The sequence below is a fragment of the Echiichthys vipera genome (genome assembly GCF_963691815.1).
Source record: "Echiichthys vipera genome assembly, chromosome: 22".
Classification (NCBI taxonomy): Eukaryota; Metazoa; Chordata; class Actinopteri; order Perciformes; family Trachinidae; genus Echiichthys; species Echiichthys vipera.
In genome coordinates, this window is record NC_139847.1 from 13,141,074 (window position 1) to 13,160,301 (window position 19,228).

Consider the following 19,228-nt stretch of genomic DNA (forward strand, 5'->3'; position numbering starts at 1 on the left):
TGTTTTGGGAGGCTTGTTTCATCCATCCACTGAGGGCTCAGACAGTAGAGTGAGAGCCACTCTGCCCTTCTCCCTCCCCATCTCTCTTTGTAGTTCAATATTTGATGCCACTCCTAAGTGATATTGTTTGTAGCACTGCACTGATGGAAAAATAGATGTCGGCACTTGTGCCGGGAACTAACTGTACCAGACTATTACAATGTTCTCGCCAATGAAAAACATGAAGGATTAAAGGTCTGTTATTAAACTTAAGGACATTTGCAATAACGAGAAGGAAAGATTTTGTTTTTGGACAAAATTTAGATGCTGACTAAACTACTGTATCTCTCGAGAAGCGTGTGAATACTTAAATTGATAACAGTTTGGTTAGGAACAGCTAATTGTAAAAGAGGGAAACAAATTTCACACTGAAATGAATTGCTCTGTCCAGCTCTTACTGACTCTGAATCCTGATGAAGGGCATGTGAGGACAGCTGACAACGTTTCTCCATCTGCCCAATACACAAAGCCATGAACAAGGCACAATGCTGTCAAGCTGAGAGACCTTGCACGTGAATCTCCATCTTCGTCCTACACCTCTGGCATGTTTATCTAAATGTCTGCAGGGGAAAAGACTCCACAAACCAGGAGTTGGAGGACAACATGGACAGGAAATCACTTGTTTCGGTCTCAAAGAGAACAATTATACAACGCTAGAACTAAAAGGAGGAGAGAGAGGATTAGGGACAATGGGGAAAACAATGCAGAAATGGTCACAGAGGGTTTCCAAGGAGAATACATCCACAAAGAGAATGAGATTTTTGAACGAGAGTCTGCAGGTATGGACGGTACAGAATTGACAGACAGCACAGCGGCGCTGGGGAAATGTATACATAAGGGACACGTTAGGCAAGAGAGTTGCCTCCAGGCTGTTGGAATGAGAACAAACATATTTTTGGGGGGGCGAGGGAGATACAGAAATTAGAGTAGTAACTCACCAGAGTCAGCAAATTCTGAGGGGATATTAGAAGAAAGAGAGATTGGAAGACAGAAACAGAGAAAAGATAAATCCAGGTGATATTTAGTGTGATAGTGTACATAAAATCATTGATATTGTAAGTATAATACCAAGACGAAAGTCAGTAGTTCATTCTAATAGCCTATGCTTATAAAAAAATATTTGAGCTTAAAAGTATATGATATATTAGGAGATCATTTTTAGATATTTTTGACTGTATTGCTGAAACTTAGTTGAGAAGATTGATACCACTGTCATGTCTGTACTGGTAATATGGGGTTGGGGCCAGGGAATGCTTAGTTTAGCTTAATTTAGCTTAATTTAGCTTGGCACAAAACTGGAAACCAGGGGGAAAGCTAGCCTGGTTCTAACCAAAGGTAAGAAAATCCACTACCACCTCTGAAGCCCACACATTTTCATGTTATCTACAGTCTTTATTCTATGCTAACTGTCCATAGTTTAGCTTAGCTATAGCTTGGCACAAAGACTGGAAAAGACAGCTAGCCTGGTTCTGCCCAAAGGTAAGAAAATCCACTGCAACCTCTAAAGCTCACCAATTCGTTTGTTAAAATGTGTCTTAATGCTAAGCTAAATTAACTGCAACCTGACTCTAACTTCATGTTAAATGGACAGAAATGAGAGTAGTATCAATCTTCTTAACTGACTCTCCGGAAGAAAGAGAATAAGCATATTACCCAAAATGTATATTTAAGAGAGAGAGAGAGACCCACAAACAATAACCAAGGTTTTGCCTGCATTAAGTATTTTGTTGACTTAACTAAAATCTGTCTGTGTTTGTTTGCAGAAATAAAATCTCCTCAAATGCATCACTGCTAGCTGTCAGTGAAAAGATTATGTAGTAGGGTAATACTACGCACGCACGCACGCACGCACGCACGCACGCACACACGCACGCACGCACGCACGCACGCACGCACGCACACACGCACACACACACACACACACACACACACACACACACACACACACACACCTCTAAGTACCCCCACCAAAAATCTTAACAAGTGAAGCGTTACCATTTCCCATCAGTAGCTAAACAACCTCAGACTTTCCTTCAGCTCGGAAGCACACATGACTTTATTTTGAGAAATGTTTATAAAATATGTATGTATGGATTCCAGCCAGCTCCCTGCCGACTCCCCAAGCCCCACTGAGCTACACTTTAAGCCTAAGAGCGTGCAAGGACAAACGGCGCAGCTTGGATGCCCTGCTCGTCTCTCTCCGTGCTGCTAGCTCACCAACGAAATGTTCCTGTCCATTTATGATATCAGAAATAATGCATAGAACATGGTCACTCATCTATGAATGGGGCGAACCTTTATTGTGCCCTTATGGTAATAGTAATAATTTAGCACGCTGAATGAAGGAAGACAAATATCACCATTATATGTTCGGTGGATGTGTGAAAACATCCAACACGCTATATGGATATGCCCAAAGTGTTGCTTTTGTTCTATCTGGTAATTTATTCAATCCTAGTGTCATGTCACACTGTAGTCGTTGCCTCAGTGCATTCATTTCCTGTCAGTAATTTGCCAAGAGACTCATCAGTCAAATCTGGTATAACATCTTGGCATTTCTGCTACATTCATACTGAGGCAGGATTTGACCATTTTGAAATCCTCTTCTAAGAAAACCATATTCATTAATGGATTTTGACATTATTTTTTAGATGCTTGGTCGAGATTTAGACCCAAACACAAGCAGAAAAATAGGTGTCTTTAGACTTTTGCACATAAAATCCACTGTTAATCTTCATGCTGTCGAACAAGCAGTAAATATTTCAGTCTATGTTAGATGCCACTTAAAAGACCAAATGACAAATGGCTCTACAAGGAGTGGTAGGGCAGAGTACAAATATAACAATCTCTTATTTTTCTCTTTTATATATATACGACTGGCCATAAAGACTTCCATTCCCTGAGCAGACTGTGATTTACATTTTAATCACAGACATGGAGAGATGAATACACCCAGAAACTGGACGCCTTGGATTCAGTGTACGACAACAAGTTGATGCATGTTAATGGGCACTTTAAGGCCCATCTCGGCACAGCTTATTAATCTTTCCTGAGCTGACTCATTCTAGGCTTGGCTTTCAAGGAATGTAAAGTCAATTTCGGAGAAAGCTGAAATGCCTCCTCACTAAAGAGCAGACATCTGCTAATGCGATCACATCCATAGAGGGGAAATATTTTGTTTTATTGTTTTATGCTTATAAATGGCTCTTTTGCCTTTCTGTAATAATACAGGCACTGTCCCTTTAAATCACACAACATACAATGTAAATACATTTCTAACTAAAAGGGAGAGGGGGAATAAAAAAATAATCATACAGAAAACAGGAATTAGCATTCAACGTTAATATTCAAGGATCATGATTCACATTATGAGATACTGCTTCCAATTCAAAGACCTTTCACTAAAGCTATAAAAAGAAGACACTCTGATGACAAATTCTTTAAACCCCTGTCGAATTGTTCTTTGCCTTTTTGTGGTGGATTGAGAACAGGATGACACTGCACCTCCCCCGGTTTATTAACATATTCATCCCCTGCACCAAGCAACGACACTGCCATTTTACATTTCCTTAAGCTAAGCTAATGGGCCTTGATCTTGGATTAAAGGAAAATGATCTTCCACCTTAGCTGTGCTCTGACACAGCACCAAGCTGGTCTATATTTAAAAAAAGGGATCAATTTGGTCCCAGCTATCGTGGCTAGAGGTACATTCTAAATGTTCAAGATGGAGACACTGTATTTGAAGACATGTGACCATAGGGATGTTTGCTGCTGTTATTTTTAGCCAAAACATTTGAGCTCAAATTCAGGAAAACATCTTTTAATTGCTCATATAAGACAGTTTTCTTCTAGTAAAAGTCTTTTGGTTTCTGTACATTTCAGGTAAATCTGAAAACAGGATTTAGGTCTATTAAAGACAAAGGGAAAAGAATGAAGTGCAAGGCAAGATCATCTGGAAAATAGCACCTGCTTTGAATGTTATCACTCCACTGAACTGGCATTATATGTTGAACAGTCTCATAGATATGGCTTAGAAGGAGTATGCGATGTAACCTGACTCTCGCCAGATGAATTTTGTTCCTCCTTGCTTCACTCATCCATCTGGGATCGGTCCATAGGAAAGTGATTTCATGAGGCTGGGCCTTATCAAAAATCCTTGCATATGATTGAATAAACCACTTGTCCTTCATCTTTATTGACGTGTTACTTCAACCACTTGCATCGAAACCCATGACGCTGATGACGAAGGGAAAAGCAAAAACCGGTCAGGAGAAGGGCGAAAACATTGTTTCCACCAACAAAAGCCTTCAGAGCCGTTCTCTGGTTTTCTTTTAAAGAAGAAATATTTGCTAGATTGGACAACACAGATGAAATGGCAGCATCTTGACGTCTGCTTCCTCGATGCGAGCCGCCATTGTTGTCATCACCTCTATAAAACCTTGGTCCTGATTGGCTCAACCAACTGAAATCATTTTCCTATGGAGCGATCCCAGATTGTCGAGTGGAGCTGGTGGAAGCAAGGTGGAACTGAATTCTTCTGGCAAGAGTCAGGTTATATACGACGCCCAGTAGGTTAAGAATCATTTATTCACATGTTAACAGTTGCTGTTAGCTCGGTCAGGACCCCTTGGTATCACTTTTTAAAATGATGTGGGGGTCCCAAACAAAGCTTACGTTACTTGATTATGTTTAGGATCAATGATCAAAGATCAATGTTGACAAACAACTCTGTTGTGAGTAACTTCCGTTTGTGGCATTAGTTAACAGCGTTATATAAGAAGGTGACGGTGAATTTAAGGTAACTTTAAAGAACCTCAACGTTGACTAATGGCTTACCAATAGATGATAACTGAAACAGAGTGACGCACATTCAATCGGTTCATAACCTTCGAAGCAGGTAAATACAGACAGTTAACAGTAAATAGAACATCTGTGCTGTATCCTGCGTGTTGGAGACTCGTAGATTTAAATTCCATCTTTGAAGAGTTGTGTTTTTTATGCTCAGTTTGTCTGACCGTCTTACCTTCACTTAAAGGGTCCAATGTGTGAATCATCAGCTGAAAAATACTGTTCCTCATCAAGCTGTTGTGCAGAGAGGCAGAACTGCCCCCCCTCTGAAGCCGAGGCCTGGCCTGTGAGAGGAGAAAGGAGGTGTCAATCAAATATCCTTCTACCTGGAATGGGACTTTTTACTACCTAGGACATGTTTGTTACTAGCAAAAAAGATACAACTTTGCTCTAACTACTAGTTCTTATTTCTGTCATAAATCACATATTAACATCAGTCTATCAATTGTAAGCACTTTACTAGAGCCATTTCTAATCCAAGCTGTTTGGAACATGATTCCCTAATCCTCTTTTGCATAAAACCGCTAAGCGGAACCTGCAACCCAGTTAAACTATCATAAAGTGTCCCAGCTTCTTAAAAATATAAGCCCTGTGGGTTGAGACAGTTTAAGTTTGCATATAAGCTCTTTCTCCCAAAACAACCCTCGCCAAGGTCACTCCAGCAGTTGAAGCTGTACTTGAGATCTGTGGGAAATTCGGCACCGTTGTAGGTGGCAGCTGTTTGGAATGTGTCCACCTTTGGCTGCCCACAGGTGACGCGTAGGCACAGGAGGTGTCAGGTGCTAATTCACAGGCCCATATGGGTGCGAGCGGGAGGCAAGTGAGACACGTAGACTGGCAGGGCTTGCGTAAGATGTGGCTTCTCGGTGTGATGCTCTGCTTCCTTTACAATCCCGATGAAAATGTAACACTCTGGTGTGCTTTTTGGAAGTATCAATGCATTAAAAGATTCTTAGGTTTTGTAAACACATGCTCGGTTGTCTTTTGCATGCTGCGTACAAAATGTAGCTGTGGAAAAAAGTGCTTCAGAAAACCGACGGAGCTACTCTGCACACAGGGAGTCTGAAGGTTGGAGATAACAGTGTACATGTCTTGTGCACAGTATAGTGGGAGAATCACAAGTTACGTTACTACAGCTACACAGAAACAGGGACAAATGCAGAAGAAGACGGGGAGAGTGTCAATCAGACAGGACCTACCGACAACTTGCCGTCATCCTCCGGCGCCCCAGGACTTGCCTTCTCATCCAACACAGAGAGAAGAAGAAGTAAAAGAGGGGAGAGGGAGAGAAAGAGAAAACAGGAGATAGATGTGAAGCATGCCGCACACAGCCACACAGACAAGACGAGAAGACGCCAGAGAGAGACATAACAGCACAGTTACAGTGATGGTGGTGACTCTGATGTACAGTAAGTGGACAAGACTTGAGGGACAGATTCCTCTCCACTGCAGGTGCCTGCCTACTGTGTCAGTAGCAAGCTGAGCAAGATTACATTCTCTCCTTGAATTTCATCCAAATATACCATTTCAGTTTCACTAATGAGAGTGAAGGATGTGAACTTGTATCAGAATTTCTGGCATATCTTGGTACTTACTGTAAAAGTAGATAATGGTGAAGAGGCAAAAAAGAAAATGAAACCACTATTTTGACTAGTGCTGCATATTTTTTTCTTTAACTTGAACTTTAACCTGGCTCTGATCTAGGCACTAAATTCCACCTTGAAAAGAGAGCTCAGAGTCATTAAATCATCAGAATTTTGCAACAGTGCCAGACTTTGCCTGATCCATTGAAGTTAACAGGACGGGCATGACAAGTCCCACTCTAAGCCATCATCTCTGTCCTTTTTCAGCTTTGACTGAAAAATGCTTGAACGCTGAGGAAAGTCTAGAAAATAGTAGTTTGATTTTTGGGTCGGCACCCATTTCACTCCAAAGACTATTGAATTGAGCGTATCACTTTTTTTTGTTTGAAAAATGGCTTCAACAAATAAAATAAATACATTTTTTATTTTTAAATCTAAATGTGTACATTAGTTTTCCTTGTTATTGGTCACCAAACAGATCGGCATGCATATAGCTCAGCTCAAGCCTGTTTGCTCCAAGATGGCTGCTATATCATTATACGTGACCAAACGGAGCAGGTCCGACCTATTATTGATAGCTGGCTAACGTTAGCCCTCCTGAATGTTATTATATATCAAGGACAGTTGGATTGTTGGTTACTTATTAATAACAGTGATGCTTTATTACAATCAAATAGAATGCTGCCAGTTTGGCACCGGTGACGTGATGACTCTGCCTTCTTTTAGAGGATCCTTAAATCACCTCTAAAGTTTAATAATCAACACATGCTCTTAAAACTTTGTCCTGCAGGTTGAGTGCTGCCAGTTTTTATGTGATAACTTTGCTTCTGAGAGTGGGCATCATACCAAAGTGACACCAGTCTTTTTAACAATCACTTAATTCTTTGCCATCATTCTCAGTGGGCCTATTTGGCATGTGCAGTACAGTAACATCTATTTTTGAAACAAAAGCCTTTCACCAACTGAACTACGCTCACTTCATCTCCAAATAACGTGTGTGTGTCGCTTAAGGCCCCTGTTTCTAGGAACAAACACAAAGCTTTTGTTTCAGATCTTTGCATATCAAGGCATTGTTTCACAGCCTACACAGTTTTCAGACAAAAATGTTGAAATGTAAAATGTGGAGGCTCTGCTGCGTGTTGATAAAGTGCACAATGTCAAATGAAATGCAAAACTTTCTTCTACAAATGTAAAAAAACTGAGGCAAACATGGTCACAACAGGACCTTCAGACTAGGGGACCCAGTGATTCATTTGCATGCTAAATGACGCTGCACAGCATTGACAATCAAATCTCTTGATTGGTGCTGGAAGCAGGAGTGCGTTGTCAATGTTCCGGTTCACGAGATGGAAGAATTCATCCCAACAGATTCCTGGATTTAAAAAAAGAAAATGCTATTATTGTGGCAAAAATGATGAACTTAATAAATCAAATAAAAATAATGAAATAACTTTTAATGGAAGCTGGTTTCATTTTGAGAAAAATCCACCACAGCAGTCTTTGGGAAAGACGGTACCCACTGTGTCCCATTGTTTGTGTTTAGCAGGCCATAATTTACCATATATAAGGTTTGCCTCAGTATAGCTACAGAATAATGACAGAAATGAGGGAGCTGAAATTAAGCATTTGCCAAAAACATTGAGCAGAAGCTGAGCTAATCCCTAGCTTTTCCACAGAGCTATTCAACTATAACCTAATTTTTTCCCCATTTCATATCTTCAGGGTAATTCCCTTCACACTCGAGATATAATTATTCTATTTAACTCCCTATCACCCTCCTCAAAGGCAAAGTCAAGAGAGTTAGGAGAGAACAGGTGAATGTGCCAGATAGAGATTACGCCATGGGTCGCTCATTAAGCCAGCGTTAAATATTATGACTAATAATCACATAGGGAGATTAGTATGTTCTCTGGAGTTTGTGTGTTCTCTAATACCGGCTGCTCTGCCTTCCAGTTCTTACGTAATGTCACATCAGGATCATTCTTGGAAGCGGATCAGCTGAGGGAGATAAATGTCCCTCTGCAGTCGCATGCATGTAACGCCGTGTTACAGAGAATTATGGATGGAGAGTGTGACATCATGCAAAAATACTTCCGCTTTCACCACTCAAATTGCCCACGGCTTATAGGGGGGACTTTCGGAGGAATCTGAGTACATTGGTGCAACGCGGAAAGCGGAGTTGCAAGTCCTGACTTTCAGACATCAGTGGTGGATTATGCATCTGCACAAAAAGGGTCTATTTCTGGAGGAATTTGATTTGCATTTCCTTTATCCTTCGACAGCCAAGCCAAATTTTACAGGAGAATAATAGCTTCTTTTTTTTTTTACACAATTTCTAGTTTGCAAATGGTGTAGTTTGATTAAATCCACCATAACTGTGTTTGATCCTTCAAATCCTTAATATACTCCTTAGTATACAATAGACTGTGATAACAGCAATCAGCATTATATTTTATAAATCTTATAAGCAACTTTCCATATCAACTCCACTTTATTTTCTGTGCTGCTTCGTTTTCTGACAGTTTCAAGATCTAAATGTGGATCATATGAAAGAAGGAACCATATTTTGGGATACTGCATCTCAATGTTACACTAGACTGACACTGATCGCAACACACAATTTCCTGTAATCTACAAAGCAACAAATAAGCCCTTCAAGTGGCATTACATACATGTTTTGGGATTGTCACAAGTACTGCATTTAATGTCTCATGAATAGTTCATGAACTGAACTTAAAGGTCTCATATAGTAAAATATGAAATTGCCATGTCTTTTTATGCTATATAAATACTGTGAAAGTATCAAAACACTCAGTCGTCAGAGAAATGCACACCATATTCAGAAATTGTGCCTTTAAATGAGCTGTCAGGACTTCTATACGGTTGTGATGTCACAGCTGTACTATATATAGGTAGAAAGTGCTGCTACAGTGCTGTTACCGACATTCTCGGCTTTTTCACGAGGGGGGTTTAAAGAGACAGGCTGCATTTCAGACAGAGGGTAAATACAGGTATATTCAGATGGACAGTATGAGAAATGTCTTTTTCCAACATTAAAGCATGTAAAAATGTTTTAGTAGAAACCCAAAATTCAAGTATGAACCTGAAAATGAGCATAATATGGGACCTTTAATTTCAGCACTTTTTGGCTGACTGCATTCAGCTTCCAAACCATCATACTTTTCATGGAAATCAACACAAAATTTAGATAATAGGAGTGATTTGACAATTTGGGAAATGTGGCCATTGACTGATTTTGTTAGTTACATGACAAATTTGATTCATTCAACACTCTTGTGTGCATGACAAAACATCTGGGAGGAAAATAGGGTCCAGGTTTCAAAAATACCGACTTGCAAAGTGAAATATTGCACAGCACCAGGCGTTTGCCTGTACATGCTTACAGTAGGCAGCCTGTCTGTCAGAGCATGACAGAATACCCTTTGAGATTTGTCCATCTAGATTCATCGTGTTAGAGCTAAACTGTTGAGCATCACGACTGAGAGAGAGAGAGAGAGACTGAGGGAGAGAGAGACTGAGAGAGAATGAGAGAGAGAGAGAGTCTCTCTCTCTCTCTCTCTCTCCATTTCCCATTTTTCCTTAAGATGATAATGATGATCTTCAAGGAAAGGAGGGAAAAGATGCACAACAAGTCAAGAAGCCATCCACTTGCTAATTAGTAACCCCTTCATTTCACAAGCAGAACTAATTACAGGAGCTGCCACAACGCTGATTTCCCACAAGGAAATGCTAACCAGGACTAAGCCAAAATTGCTTCCTCTTACTCACCCCTCCCACAAACCAATCAGACTCAGGCTTTTGGGAGACAAATAAGGGAACAAATACTGCAGTGTCATTTTTGCAACCCAAAGTTGGGTTTAATCAGGAACAACTCACTTTTGTCAGTTCACCATCAGCACTCCATGTGTAGTGTATTTTAGTCCATTTTCTTATGTTACTGAATGCTGAGCTAATAACATGTCCCAAAGGTAATGTGATTTATGCACTTATTCACCAGATTAAAGTAAGATTGTGAATGTGCAACATAGTTTTTAAATGAGTAAATACAAGAAGTAGAATAAAGACCGCTTGCAAATCTGTCATTCCCACCACATCAGACATGATTTTTATCTGTAGGTGCAATAGACAATAAAAGGGTTGAACAGGGGTTTTTGTTTTTGAGATGAACAAAGGCTTCTTCCAGGAGTCTGCATTTATATTCTGCACTGTCAATTGTATGCCTGCTACAGCATTCTCTGCCCCAGATTCTTTTAGCTCCTGTTTATCAGCATGACCTGAGAGTTCTTGATTGAGTTTGTTCTTGTCTGTTGTTTGGGTTCAGCTATATCAGTACTGGTCCTACAGTCTTGTCAGCTCCTGATGCTGACAGACATTTTACAGAGACAAGTGATTCCCAACAGGATCAACCAGACCAAACTCAATAGTTGACACTGTACCAAATGGAGTTGCCCTGAGGCAACCTGGCAGTCCTTGTTTTGTTTTTTTCCTGGTATTGGTTTTAGGGATAACATGTCTGCACGGTAGCATCCACAGTACTTTCCAGTTTTCTAAGTATTGCTGTAGCATTCTTGATTATTCTGCCTTCTACTGATGACGTAATCCCACTAAATAAATGAGTAACTATGAGTGTCCCTCCAGCTAGCATGACTTCCCAGTATTTATGCATCAAGCACAGATGACGTTATGGATAACTCCAATCCAAACAAATCCAGAAGTCCAGCTATATACTCACACAGACAGAGTAAGATAGAAACGGAGCCACTAGAAGCCGATTGGTAGAGGCATCTGTTCCAGTTACCCACCAATGTAAACTTATGCTGTATGAAGTTGGATTTATTATTAGTAAACATGCTTGCTCTGCAACCCAGGCTAGTTTTGACACTTTGCAAACCTAATATGCAAAATATTAGGTATACATATTATGTGTGATTTCTCTGTCAATATAAATGGGACCCAGATTTTTGTATTTTTATGGACTGAATGTTCTTGATATATGCACAGAGTTCTCCAACCAGCAGACTTACAAATTTATTCGTATGTCTATTGACAGTCATATTTATTATTACTTTACATCCAAAGATCGAGATAACTGATTCAGTTTGATTTGTTCTGCAGCCCCAAACCCATTCATTCCCTATGTTAATCTTTGAAAATGGCTTACAAATAGGATATGTAGTTTCACTTTTTGAAATAGGCTCAATAATATCCTAAAACAGGAGGACACTGTTTTTAAGAAGCATTACTCAAACAATAATAAATAGTCCATTTGTTGGGGACTTTTTCCCACTACGGATTAATACATACTTTTTGCTCTAGTGAAATTGGATGAGCACAGGACAGTGTATGTGAAATTGAGTCAAAACATACAGCAGTGTCGGCATTCATCATAATGAAGGAAAATGTCACCCAGAGCAACAGTGTGACTCAGTGTTTGTTTTAGACAACAAAGGAGTTCTAGAGCACAGAGAAATAAGATATCAGGCTTTTGGATATGATTCATTTTTTGGTTTTTGTCTTTTTAAGGGATTTGTTGACCATAAGAAAAATATAGAATATCACCACACTTATCCTTTAGCTCAGTTTGAATTTGGTTTAGTTTTGCAATTAAATCAAACTTAAAAACGAACTAGCACAGCCCACATCATCAACAGATTCTGTTTTGTCCCATCTGAGCTGCAACTATTACTTTATGCCACCGGTTCCACATAATCCTGACCACTGACACGCTTTGTTGTTTTGTTGCATTGTCAGCAGGTCAGCAGACAGTCACATCCTATTTGAGGCAAAGTGCACACACAGAGGACCCCTATCTGGGAGAGGAGGTGGAAGTATACAGAGGAAGCTTCCTGCTCAGGTCAGCCAGTCACATTTACAGATGGGGTAATATGCTGATAGAGCCCTTTGAGGTCACCTTGGTGGGCCTGAGTGGGGGAAGGGTTGTGTTGAGGGATAGCCTTCAGCATCATTCGTCCGTCAGTGATGGACATAACAAGTGGTAACCCTCTTAGACAAGAACAGAGGAGGAGATGCTTTCAGCAGATTTGCTGAGCACCAGAGCGTTTTCTAATTAGCTCATTAGAGACTGTCTGATTGCAATCACTTTCATTTTAAGAGTTCACTCACTTAGAATTGGTTTTAAATTCTTTATTTGCATGATGTCAGGTCTGTCTGCAACTGTGAGATCTATATGCCAGAACTCGACCTGGATTTCATAAAATTACAGTTATTACATGAGCCACAAGTCTCTGAACTGATGTAATGTTCAGCTGCTGCAGCTTAGCGAGGCTGATGTTGAGGGTCAAAAATCCCCCCAAGGAAGGAGTTAAGTATGTAAGGCCCACCAGTCCTCGGCCACAATATGCACGGTTTCTGTCTCTTGGTGTGTGTCATTTCATAGACCAACGAGATAGGGATCTTGGTGTCCTTCACATGATGCTTTTACAGTGCAGTTACATTAGCTAATTCGACCCCGCTTTCAAAAATAGCCCTTGATCGATAAGGCTTTCAGTTTCTTGCAAGCCTCAACATTTCACCTTCAGGCTCTCCCTTGGAAAAAAGGGTGAAAAACAACAATCTCCCATTTCAAGTTTTCCAGCATTGATATGTGTCAGGCGCAAACATTACTAAATCTAGAAAACACATATGCCTTAGCCTTTATGACCTTGAGCTACTAACTTAAATAGACATGTGTCATATATATGTAAAGATAATCACATCAGTCATTCCATTATAGTGGATTATAAAATGTAAACCTTGGGCCCAAAAACCACATCAGATTATATTTCATCTGGTGATCTGAACACCTGCTAGCCTCAGGAGCTAAAATTACCCTCCAGTCCCAACATTGGACAAATCGAACAGAAATGGCTTCCAATGAAGACAGCAGTTAAAACTGGAGCCAGGACTGTTAAGACTGTCTAGGTCAAATGAGAACACACTCTCTTTAAGCATTAAAGACTAACAGCTCAATGATCCAGGCCTATTGAGATCCACCACCTTGCATGGACTATAAAATGTGTTGGCTTTGAACGACCTGGCAGTTCATGTCTATGCAACTTCCCCAGTGCTAGATAAAGTTAGCGTCTTTTGATCAACTGTCTCAATAAACTATTTTCAGGAAACTACTAGGGATGACTAGGCTTTTGTCCCTTTAACCCTCTTGAGAGTGCTATGAAGAGGAGTAACCTTCAACTATGTAATGTCATGACTCATACATGTCACCATGAAAAAACACAAATTAAGACTGAAAACAAAGGGTGTGAAAGAGTTGGCTTTTTACGGCAGATCGCATTAAGCTTAGAGCTGCATTACTGACTCTTACTGACTTATTTTCTTGAGTTAATTACAAGGTATTATGGACAGCCCTTTATGCCAAGAACAATTGTAAAAATTGACACTACTACATTTCACATGAACACACAATCAGAAGGAAAAGGATTAACTAGAAGCGAAAAAGTAAAGAAATGGAATACAGCATCGCATCACTAATATATTTAAACATGCTGAATACCAATGAAGTAGAGATGGTGCTGTTCATGGAACTGCACGGAGAGGAAAGACAATATGTACATACTACATAAGCATGTAGCCAGTGATAGCTTTTTGTTTACTCAATGAGTTTTAAAACCTGGGATCTACCGCAGTGCTTTACCTCATAGAAACTAACTATTAAACTCAAAATTACCTACAGAATTTGGTCAAACAACACAAACTTTTCACACATAACCTTCTGTTTTCATTCCTTTAAAGAGTAATTGTAACTGATACCATATATCGAGATGAAACCATACTGTTACAATTTTACGTACATTAAAGACTCAGGGAGGGATGAAACAGACTATTATTTCCATTATCACACTAGGCACCTAACAACTGCAGTATAATTCAATTCAGAGCACTGTAGATGCACATTATATAAGAAGATAAAGATGAAATAAAGGTTTTTGCCATTGATATCAGTGGGCAAGTACAAATTTCTTTTCGCGGTGTAAACATCTCTGAAGGAGACCGTCTCACAATGGCTCTTTGCATGTATAATGATCTTTTTAGGGTAAAAAATAATAAGCTTCATTGTTTTGTTTTATTTTAAAAGTAGATTACAATCTGCTTTTGATAATAAGACAGACACTGTAATAAGTAACAGGGTGACCTTCTAACCATTCACAACACTGAGGAGGCAGTGAAGAGCCACATGATAAGAATGGAGGGGGAAGCCAAATAGTACAATAACCAATCGAGGACGACATAAAAAGCACCCATCAGCACCTGTGATGCAAATGAGAGCTTCGATTGCACGACTATTACCATTGAATGCAATTTAATTGAATTTGGACAAAAGCAGGGCGCCAGCGAGGGACAACCACACTGCCAAGGGAGCTTGCAGAATAATTGTAGACAACAGAAGGGAGACGGTGAAAGAAGCAACTCTGGTTTAATAGCCATTCACCCTGGTTTCCTAAAAGCAGACAATGTGTGTTTTGATTGGCCTAGTTACTTTATTCTGAACAATACCTTTATCTCTATTTACTGGTCTAACCGCCCAACAATACTGTAAAACCTCCAAATCAGGAAAAACTAATTACTGGCTCTACAGTAGCGCACTCCCCCCTCCTTAGACAAGGGGCCACAGCTGGAACGGATAATAAAACTTGGACTCCTCATCGTCATGGTGAGATCGCAGGCTTTCTATTTTTAAATTATTGGACCCAAGCTCTGTTGTCGCAGGCTGAGCTCAAGTGTCCAAGCGATTTTGTTTCTCCCTCTGAGGTATATACTTTACATGCAGAGGTGCGTATGGACCCATGTTTCTATGCAACCTAAAATACCAATGGATGCATAAATAGACAGTCGAGCTTAGCTTCTATACAGTTAAACCTCAAACCATGACTCAAACATTTTCTTTCTACTTTATGTTAAACAATACTTCTATATTCACTGGAGAGTTCTTCCATCTTGTTGTTTCTACCTACCCCTCAGTAACCTTGAGCCTGCATGAAATGCTCAACAACATTATGGAGTGTTACCTATCATTCAGTTTAAACCAAGGACACTTCTACAACTTTCCCTTTTAAAGGTTACAACATGAACATGAATACTCTCTGCTTTCACAGAAAGAGTGCAAATCAAGGACAACGGCACGCTTGTACAAATGATACTGAAAAAAGAAAAGTCCATAGTCCCACGATCTGTCCATACCTACAATTGAAATGTGAGGGTAATTTTTCTAGGTATTGTACATACTTTAACTCTAATTAAAATTGGTATTATAACAGCGTTTTTAGAAATTAGCATGACAACTGCTTTTATTGCAGTCTAATCTATTCAAGCTGAAAGGGGCAATCTGAAACAGATCATTTTGGTAAGATTTCAGCAGTGCACATCTGGATTTAGCCAAAAATTAGGTAGACATCCTTCACAATGGGAGTTAATCCCATGAATACGTCACACAGGACTAAAATAAACAGTGACGGAGTTCATGCAGTGCAGCCTGGTATTATAGCGTAGGAGACTGGATACTAATTTTTAAAATAGCACAACATGCAGCATGCAACACCAGTGCTGACGCTGTACACCTTCACACATGAAAATGTGTGGTGTAAAGCATCAGAATTGATGCCCGAATGTCTAAATTCACAGGGAGGAAACACAAATAGTCTACTCTCTGCACAGAACCCGCTTTGTAAGTGATCTTTGAAGCGCATCCTGATGGAAGATCTCGCCTCTGTGACGCTATTTATAGCTTGCTAATACATCAGAGGTCACACCTCCATCTCAGCAGAACCAACATCTGCCTCGATACACACTGGCTTATCTAACATTGACTGTAGCAGACATCTAATATTGTGGTTGTATGCCGAATGTTACCTAAACTCCAATTTCCAAGCACTATTCATTGATATGATACTTTATGCTCTAGTTTGATTCACTTTCTTGTATATATTACAATTTCTTATTAATCATTTCTTTTGCTCATTCTTAGCGACAAGAATAAAACGCTAGGACTGGCCGATATGGCAAAATCTTCCAGGCCATTTCATATCTCCATAACTATATATTGCATGCTATAGCATGCTATCTGTTTAATTCATAAATGAATTGTCTATATGAAATAATCACATGGTAAAGCCAATTTTTGTATACTCCCACTTAACAGTTTCAGTTTCAAGCGAAATTATAGAGAAAAAATGAATACATTGTAACAGTTATAAACTAACTATGTGTGCAGACATGCACACAAATGAACAGTAATCAGATTAAGACAATAAATTGATTTGACTACACTGGGGAATTCACATGAGCACAAGCTTTTGGAAAACCGACCAATATTTGGGACCTTTGTGTATTATTCTCCACCATTTTTATGCAGAGAGAATCCAGTCCTGTGCAGTATGCTATGTTGTGTTCTGGGTAATGGAGCTTCGAGGTTGGAGATGCTTGTGACTGGAAGGTTGCCATCTGGAGTCTGGTTTGTAAATCGCATTAAACTGAGTGGTAATAAATTCTGATGTAAAATCTATTACTAAATATTTCGCATCCCTTTTTTCTGAGAAACTTGAGTTAGTTTGTGCTTCTCAATTTAGATGAGGTAATTGTGTATCACGATATCTTGATATGATTTCATCACAATACGATTCCATTGAAAGACATGATTATAATTGAATTATCGCCCAGCCCAAGAAGTTTCTATTCACTGTTCAACAACCAGTTGTTTATGATGTGTTGTCAGATGTGGTCATGCTAAAATGACACAATGACTTCATCATCATTACTAACAAACTGACTTTTGGTGTGTCACGATGATAGCAACAAGTAGAAGGGGGTTCATCACTCTTGTCTTTCGTAAAACCATAGAACAGAAAGTGCTGGCTAATCTGATCTGCCTGAGCCAGTTTTGTCAAAAGCAACTTGTCAGTCCATCAAGCAAACAATGAGAGAGGTCAAAAGATAACATGATAAGCCAGAGTCTGCCTGGTGAGGTGGTCCTGAGGAGGGGGCAGGGGGTGTGCGTATGATGAAAGACCTTACTAATGCCATGTACAGCCAGAGCAAGCCTGCAGTGCTGCTCCTAATGAATCTGACCTATTTCAGGCCTGAATTGAACTCTTTAAAGGAGGTTTAAAAGGGTAAAATCTATTACAATAGCTGTAAGAAGAAAAATGCTTATTTTCTTCACTCACTGTGAAGTGTAGTTAAGATGTCAGCATTGATTGACTTGGCTTATTGAACCGTTTTTTGGACACAGAAAGAAAATGAAAAGGGTTGGACAAGTGATGGATTCAATGGGACACCATCAACATGCACAGCCGACTGTAGTACACACATATCTGTTGCTTTTCCAGTAAAAAATGTCCGAAGCTGAAAAAAACAAGAGCTAGAGATATCCATACACCTCCATCTTGCACAGCCATGATCTGCCAAGCGTGTGAGGCTTGGAAGGAGCCTCTAGCTCTATTATGACCTTGAACTGTGTCTCTACAATCAGGATTTACTGAGTGTGTGGGTGTGAGGCGTGTTTAGATGGGGCAGAAAAGGCATCATGCGTTGGTGACCTCCTTCAGCCGTTCTGTAAATACAAATGGTCAGTAATCAGTCCTTTCAGGCCAAGTCGACACTGACAACACTACCAAACTAAGAAGCTTAACTGTAAGAGAACATGCAACAATTAAGAGTATGGTAAAATTACGGCATCTTTGAACAAATGACTCGTTTAGCACACAGGGCAGAGATGTGTGACACTGTAGTCACCCTTTGGCAGTAATACTGATGGGACTGACATGACAGATGTGTCAGAATAACAGTTGCACACGACATATACTGTAGTCAACAAAAACACAAACTATAACCTCAGAAAGCCTCACAAAGGTAGTATTTGTTGCATGGAAGTTCATTGGTTTATGCTACTAGACACTGTAGCACTATCCTCTGATGTGTGATATTGTGTCTCAATATGACAACGATATAACCACATAAATATTTTGAAGTAATGTTGAGAAATACCAGCCTAAGCGCTATTCACATTTGTCCCAGATGATCCATGCTAAACACTCCACCCCCGCATCAGACCACCGCAAACCATTTGGCGCATCTTTTTAAATGTCCGTCACTGAGAACAGTCCTATATACTGTAAATAGACATCAGTACCATCGTCAATGCTCGTATATGTGCAATTGTGCCGTACCGAAGCCAACCTCTGTGCACAAAAACACTGTATGTACTTGGGTCCCAAGAGCCCCTCTCAGCAGGGGGCGCTTTGCTGCCACTGCTACAACTCCATCCCAGTGGAAACACTGGACATGTAGTATTTTCAGACAGACAGTATGAGAAAAATAATGTTGTTTTTTTAACGTTAAAGCGTGTGAACATGTTCTAGTAGAAACCCAAAATACATGTATGAACCCGTATACCCCTTTAAATGAATGAAGGAAACGGTCATGTTTCAATCCCCAAAGACACATTCATGAAAGTACACAAAAGTAGATGAGAGCTGGGAAAATACTGCCATTCTGCACGGTTCCATCTCGTGGGAGGTAGAGTGGCAGAGGTGGCAACGTAACTCGATGGGCTAAGGCAGAGGGCCCTTATTGTGAGATTAACCAGCAGCTAAGCACTCATTAGGTAAACAAAGGTATTAGGCACCAATCAGGCCAGAACCAGTAGGTAAATGCATCCTTCCAACGTTTGTTTGGGGCAAACATGAACAAATGAAATCACATCACGCACTGGGATCAACTGAGCA

The 19,228-nt window shown here is 40.0% G+C and overlaps 1 protein-coding gene across 1 annotated transcript in view; it reads right to left on the reverse strand.

The window, feature by feature from the left end:
- The window catches only part of LOC310964431 (solute carrier family 24 member 2), a 43,521-nt gene that overhangs the window by 18,514 nt on the left and 5,779 nt on the right, over positions 1-19,228 (reverse strand). Inside the window, exons 2-4 of the mRNA XM_083937560.1 lie at positions 6,087-6,125; positions 5,063-5,171; positions 978-992 (exon numbers count right to left, since the gene is read on the reverse strand). Coding sequence (XP_083793686.1) covers positions 978-992; positions 5,063-5,171; positions 6,087-6,125 — 163 coding nt within the window. The remainder of the gene's footprint in view (positions 1-977; positions 993-5,062; positions 5,172-6,086; positions 6,126-19,228) is intronic.